The sequence below is a fragment of the Ruditapes philippinarum genome, unplaced genomic scaffold (genome assembly GCF_026571515.1).
Source record: "Ruditapes philippinarum isolate M1 unplaced genomic scaffold, ASM2657151v2 ctg1882_1_1_1_1, whole genome shotgun sequence".
In the NCBI taxonomy this organism is placed as follows: Eukaryota; Metazoa; Mollusca; class Bivalvia; order Venerida; family Veneridae; genus Ruditapes; species Ruditapes philippinarum.
The window spans coordinates 290694-297866 of record NW_026865725.1 but is presented as its reverse complement, the minus strand read 5'-3'; the positions used below and the strand labels follow the sequence as shown (position 1 = coordinate 297866).

Sequence of the window (7173 nt, the reverse complement as noted above, 5' to 3'; positions counted from 1 at the left end):
ATTTATATAGTGCAAAATGGCCAATAACTAAATAGCGTTGCACCACTTTTCACTAAAATCGGGCTAAAAATCGCCTAATAAAATCAATATTCAATTAAATTCTGTGTACAAGTCATTATTATCTTTTGCAGATTTTTCCATTTTAAGTGTTTCACTTTAAAATTTATCTATGTGTCAAATATAGACACTATTTAAAGCCAAGTGACAAAATTCTTATAAATATCAGACTTGATCAAGGGACATAACTATTTTATACCTGAGTCAAATATAGCTACGGAGTAGTTTAACTTTTCGCAAACTGTGTAAAGTCAAAGGGACACTACTGTGATGTCACTAGTCCCAAATAACAAAGATGTGCACGAAAATATCATATGTTGATAAATATGTTGAACAAATGTTAGAGCGTTTGCAAACTCCAGAATTCATGGTGTCATTAAATATATTAACCAAATTTACAATTTATACAAAATCAATTTTGGGCCTAAAAGAAACGGGCGGATAAACCCTCAGTAAGCAGGACTACGTTCGTACATATTATACCTAGACATGAATGGCAATGAGGGACCATATTGAAGATTCCACTGCCGAACTGTAAACGACCAATCAACTGATATCTGTAGATAATTATTAAACATACATAAAACATTTTTAATTATGTAAAAAGTGCGCATTTTACGAAGCAATTAATGTTACCTCTAAATATAAGTTCGCCACCTCTTCGCCATTCGCGTCCCTCACCCGAAAAGCCATTGTCCGTTGCACTTCCGGGTGGCTTTCCGATGGCCCTACCGTACAATCAAATGGGCAGACAGCGGTTCCAACGTCGACAGCTGTACCAGTATATACATGTCGGCGCACGAAACACAATTGACGGACGGTAAGTATTCATCTGTTTCTAACATATCCCAACTGTGTTGAGTAAATCAATGTGATGGCTTCATAGTCAACATCGAAAGGAGCATACTTACAAATTTCTGGCCCTGTGCAAGCTTTACTTCACGTGAATATTGACTGAAAATAACCAAACTATCCGATGAGATGCGGCATTTTTATTTTTAAGTCACAAAAACTTATAATAAGTCCTTTTATCATACGATTCGTAAACGTCAACATTTCGTCATTAAATATTCCAATTGATATCTTCGAAAATGCTTTTTTGTTAAAGTTATAGGGTATTTAAGTTTGAGTGTAATTAAAATTTTAGTAACGTCATCAGTCGTTTATCTCTTTTAAATGATAACATCGACAGCCATTCATCGGCAAGAATGAATAACGCTGAAAACCGTTCAAGGAAACAATTTTCAGCGCTTAAAATTGTGCTACAGTAACTAGGAAAGAGTAAAACGTTTTTGTTCATTTAAAATATTTTTTTATTCATGATACTTTCTAATAGACGTCAGGCTGTGTGACTGGATGTTGTCATGTCTGCGTTCCGTGAACGTCTTTTTCCCTTGTTGATTTTTTATAAAATAAGGAAAAGTGTAATCCCTCGGCTTGGATCGAAGCACTAATCACAACATATTAACTTGAAAATTGCAGACTCGGTTTGATAATGATTCAGTACTGCAGGAGAAATGAAAAAGTGCAACATCACTCATTATCGCGCTCCCTGAAACAGTGCTTAAATCAATTATCCCAAAACATAGTTAATTGCTTTGTTTTGTAAGGATACTTTTGCATTCCTTGAAAATGCTGTTGGCTGCAAGAAGTTGGTCCATTCTGATAATGTCTTTCATCATTTTATTATGATGTTTGAAATGAAAGAAACAAATGAAAAATAAAAATAGTGTAAATTTGCTTCTTGTCCGGTTTAATGTACGTGATAATACGATTATTAGTGATTATTCAAATCAGAGATTATTTCCCTTTGATAAGAAAACGCCATTTGTACTGAAAGAAAACAAGAATGTAAACCTCGGTTTCATTTGCCATTGAACACTGTTTAAACAAATATTTAGTTTACCTTGTATAATAATTGAAGATATAACGGCCTGAAACAGTATCAGGAACATCGAATTTCATATAAAAAGGTGTTTTGAACGAGTAAGTGTTCAGAAACTGGGTATAATCTTCTTCTTCTTCTTCCGGGTAATGTGCTGGGCCCCTCTACATGTACCTGTTAGATAATATTGCACTTGCACTCTAGCAAGTATTTTTCGTCTCATGCTTTTGAATGACTGGGATATACTGGGATCCTTCATATTTACTGGACAATCAGTTTACCAGACAAAATCTATTCCTGTCCAAAAGTGTTTTTTTGTTTTGTTTCAATTTAAGTCATCCGACCTGACTCTCACACACTTTCCATTTGGAAATAAAAACAACACTTACTGACTCAGGTAAATATTGTTGATTCAGTTGTTTTTTTACTTACATGCCCCTTTGCTAATTATGTCATTTCATGACCTGGCCCCCATGGTTACACGTTTAAATGTATTTGTTACCATTTAAACGATTTGACCTTATTGTCTTACAAAATATCTTAATCAGTGCCTGTAATCAGGAATTCTATCAATTCTAATTGATTTATTCCAAAGTAAAAGCAGAAAATGGATGTTTACAACCCTCCACACAGCATCACCATGCAATAATCTCTCTTGACATAATACATTTTTGGTAAACTTGATTTTCTTTTGATCTTTCAAAAGAGCGAAAGGGGGATACATACAATGCAGAAAATATATGCCGATTCCCTTGCAGTGAACCCTGAACATTATTTATTTGTACATAGAAAGTAAGTAATCATTTGGCAACTCGAGTCATAGTTCCCTAGCTGATTACTAAAGGAATAATTTCAATTCACAACTTCAAAATATTTTGAAAGCCAATTTCTTGTAAATTGAGTTGTCTACACAATTTTTTTCTCCTATAATGCCCTACTTTGAAGATATGTTTTTATGGTCAAAATGTTGAATTTCGTGTTTAATAAAGTAACATTAAAGTGTATTAAGAACCCAAAATCGATTGGATGAAATTTCATTACTTGTAATGGTTTTAAATAAAAGTGACAGTGAATATTAAAAAACAACTTATTGGAAAAACAACTTATCTTGTCCGGAAATACAAAGGATCCCAGTATGCTGGTAAAAACTTTGAATTCCGCTCTAAACTTTATACAGATGCTAAGCATTCATAATTTGTTTTGAATTCTATATGATTAAATTAATTTTAATTAGAAAAAAATATTTTGGATGAAACAAAAAATATCTTTTACCTTCAATGTACCTGCATAAAGCAAGAACTAATTTTTTTTATCTTTATCAGACAGGTAATGTGGATTCATAAAGTTTGTGTATGAAGAGTTAGAGAGTTTAAGACTAATAAAAAAGTATGGATCTAGGCCACTCCCAAGGTAATACATATGACAAATTTAAACAACAAAAATTGATGGACCCAGGTCAACAGAATGATTATGAAACAAAACGACAGAAGGAAAGGGAGAAAAGTTTGCCAGACAGTGATTCTGATATTTCTGAACAGCAGTCAAACATAGGAAACATGACAAATACTTTTTTAGAATCAGCAAGGGAAACTGAATATGTTCAAAATCTGACAGATTCTATGCAAAACCTATTCCCAAGAAATTTTCAAAGTTTGACTGGTACAGCTTTTCGTGACAATGGTAGCCCCCAAAAGTCTCAAAACTCCAGAAGAAGTCTTTCAGCACCAAGGACAAGTGGTCCTGTGTTGTGTGCACAAAATGAATTGGTTCAGGAGGATAGTTCACCCACAAGATCCAATGATAGTGCATGTAAGAATGGTAGAAACCAAAAATCTGAATCTGACAGTGTAAATTTTCCTTCTAATAGTGATAGTTTTGAGAACATTCGAAGACCAACATTCAGAAGAAATTTGCTTGGCCAAGGACAAAGTGAAGATTCACTTACACCAGGTTCACAAAGATTTTCACTGCATGATCAATACAAATATGTTCAGACGCCTACATCGGGAAGAGTTCTACATAGACAAGAACAGTGTGATGATACACTTGGACCTGGTTCCCATAATTTTTTATCTCCACATGAACAATGGAGAGATAGCAAGTCACCTGGTTCCTGGTCTTATAATAATTGTGGTATTGGTGAAAGTATGCAGTCTCATCAAGAGGTAACTTTATTTGTGTTATATTAAGGGGCGTGCATTACCAAGTGGTTATGGTCTTAACTCGTTTACTTCAAACCACTTGTCTCTGACCCCAGTTTGTGAGAAAACTTTTCAGCGAAATGTTGGTGGTTCTACTCCATTGCCTGTTTTTGCCTGAAATAATGCATGGAAAGGCAAACAAGGTCTTAGAGAGTAAAGCTTGAAAGTTACCATATGACCTATACTGTGTTGGTGCAATTTAAAACTCTACAAATTGTTTAAAAAAACACACAAAAAAACAATGTTTAACAAATGAAAGAAATAAAACGCATAATAATGGCAATTGAAATAGTGTTAAATGCAATGATAATTGATGAAATATTTTATGTGTTTATGTCAGTTACTGAGTTAAACTCGCTCTTGTGTTGTTAATGTTATTCTTCTGCTTGTAAGAATTTCACTTCTTGGTGATTGAATATTTTTTTGTTCTTGTTTTGTTCCAGCAAAAAGTTCCATTTCCAGGAACCAAAAAAGAGAAAAAGGAGAAGAAGTCTATAACAACAAAAACATTTGCTCATGGCATGATGGACGTGTCATTGTTGACCAGCAATGCCACACAGTTACGAGCAGTCCTGTCAAATCCGAGTTATGAATTTTACACATTGTTATTATGGCTGATTGGGCTTTCCATAGTTTTACAACTACTTTCTGCCGTGTTGTTGATTAGCTCAGACTTTCTTAAAACTCAGGTGAAAGAAAAGGATCGTAAAAATCAGGGAAAAAGAAAGTTTCTAAATTTTCTGTCATTGACATTAGTCACAATTGTGATGTCATTGAATGTTCTGATCTCAGCATTTTCATCACCAACAACATTCCAGCAGCATGTGCCCTCAGGTGAGGTTCGTCGTGACATTCCAGCTTTCTCATCGCCAGATATTCAAACTGCTCGCTCAGAACTGTAGAATTTATATGGACAAAAATTATTTATGTAAACTTTGATATACTAGCATTTATATGTTAGTTAAGCTATTATATTTGATTTCTGGTTGTAACTATTTTGATATGTTGTGGGTTTAACTTAAACCTTCTTAAAACCAAACCATATCATTCTAGCAGATATTTATTTTTTATATTATTTACATGACTGTACTCATTTTGAATCAAAATTTTATATATATATTTATGAAATGTCTTATATTTTTAGCTCACCTGTCACAAAGTGACAGGGTGAGCTTTTGTGATCGCTTTTCATCCGTCGTCCGTCCGTAAACTTTTACTTTAAATGACATATCCTCATTAACCGCTGAGCCAATTTCATTCAAACTTCACAGGAATGTTCCTTTGGTGGTCACCTTTAAAAATTGTTCAAAGAATTTAATTCCATGCAGAACTCTGGTTGCCATGGCAACCGAAAGAAAAAACTTTAAATATCTTCTTTTAAAAAATCGAAAGAGCTAGAGCTTAGATATTTGACATGAAACATCTTCTAGTGAGTGTCTACCAAGTTTGTTCAAATAAAAGCCCTGGGGTCAAAATTGGCCCCGCCCCGGGGTCATTGATTTGCCTTATATGTGTATAGCAAAAACTTAAAAATCTTCTTTGAAAAAACCCCAAATAGCTAGAGTTTAGATATTAAGCATGAAACATCTTCTGGTAAGTGTCTACAAAGTTTGTTCAAATAAAATCCCTGGGGTCAAAACTGGCCATGCCCCAGGGGTGTCATTGTTTTTAACTATATGTGTATATTAAAAACTTAAAAAATCTTCTTTTAAAAAACCCAATGAGCTAGAGCTTAGAAGTTTAGCATGAAACATCTTCTTATGGGTGTCTACCAAGTTTGTTCAAATAAAAGCCCTTGGGTACAAATTGGCCCTGCCGGGGGAAGAGGGTGGGGGCGGGCAGAGGTCATTGTTTTTCATTATATGTGTGTAGTAAAAACTTAACATCAAGAAACATCTTCTAATGGGTGTCTTAAGTTTGTTCAAATAAAAGCCCTGGGGTTTAAACTGGCCCTGCTCCAGGGGCCTATATACAGGTGAGCGACCTCAGGGCCATCATGGCCCTCTTGTTAAGGTTGTTATTCTTAATGCATATCAGTAAAATATATTTTATCTTGGACATATTATGATACTGCACATTTGTAATTTCGCTTTTCATTTAATAATCATGACGTTTATATTATTAGTTATGAAGATTTTTGACAGGTTATATGGCCATATATAAATGGCTGTTTGGAAATATAACCTGAGCCGTCAGGCGAGGCTTATATTGCAAACAACTGATTACAGATGGTCATATAACCTGTCAGGAATATTTATAACAAAATTATAATACCACAAACATCTTCTTTTTTTTTGAGAAAAAAGTGAGATTTCCTAGAATAATGACAGCAGATGTGTATATAAAAATTATATCAACATTACGATTATCCAATGAAAAGTGATGTTACAAATGTGCAGTTTTATAAAGTTTTATGTACAATGTACATGGCTGCTGTCAATTTATGTAGAAATCTCACTTTTTTTCCTCTAAAAAAGGATACTTGCTAAACACTATTGTTAAATGATCATTTCTGTCAATTAGGGACCACCATGAGATTGCTTATATAGTCGGAACTTGCTTGTCCTGTTTTATTCTGTTCAAGATTCAGTTGATTAATTCAAAAGGTGACAAAATTTTCAAGCCTGGAACAGAGTTTGGCTGTATGAAATGTAACACAGTATAATATAAAAATTTCTTATGTCAGTGACTTGTTATGTCCCTTAAATATTGAATTCCTACTGACTTTTGTCATTTTCTATGAACTTTTTACATAGTAATTTCCACATATCATACAATGTTCTTCTTGTTTTTGAAATAATAATATTTGATTGAGTGTTTGTTCTTTTCCTTTTGAAGAATGAAGATTACATTGTTTGATACAAGTAGAGCTAGGTACTTTATGATAGGTTAGTAATAGTTAGCTTATGGTTGATTAGTATAATATTTATTAAACCACTTTGTATCTGTTAAACTTCTTATGTCAAAGTTTATGGCATGATGAATTATTTAGAGATTGGGCTCTTTGACCATTTTATGGTCTATTTGTTA

General features: G+C 33.6%; 1 protein-coding gene across 1 annotated transcript; it reads left to right on the top strand.

The window, feature by feature from the left end:
* The first annotated feature begins 1854 nt into the window (after positions 1-1854).
* Positions 1855-6900, top strand: LOC132730117 (uncharacterized). The gene is made up of 3 exons (XM_060715973.1): positions 1855-2043; positions 3265-4107; positions 4587-6900. Exons 2-3 carry the CDS (start codon positions 3331-3333, stop codon positions 5043-5045), a joined length of 1236 nt encoding a protein of 411 aa, XP_060571956.1. The 5' UTR covers positions 1855-2043; positions 3265-3330; the 3' UTR covers positions 5046-6900.
* The last annotated feature ends 273 nt before the right edge of the window (positions 6901-7173 follow it).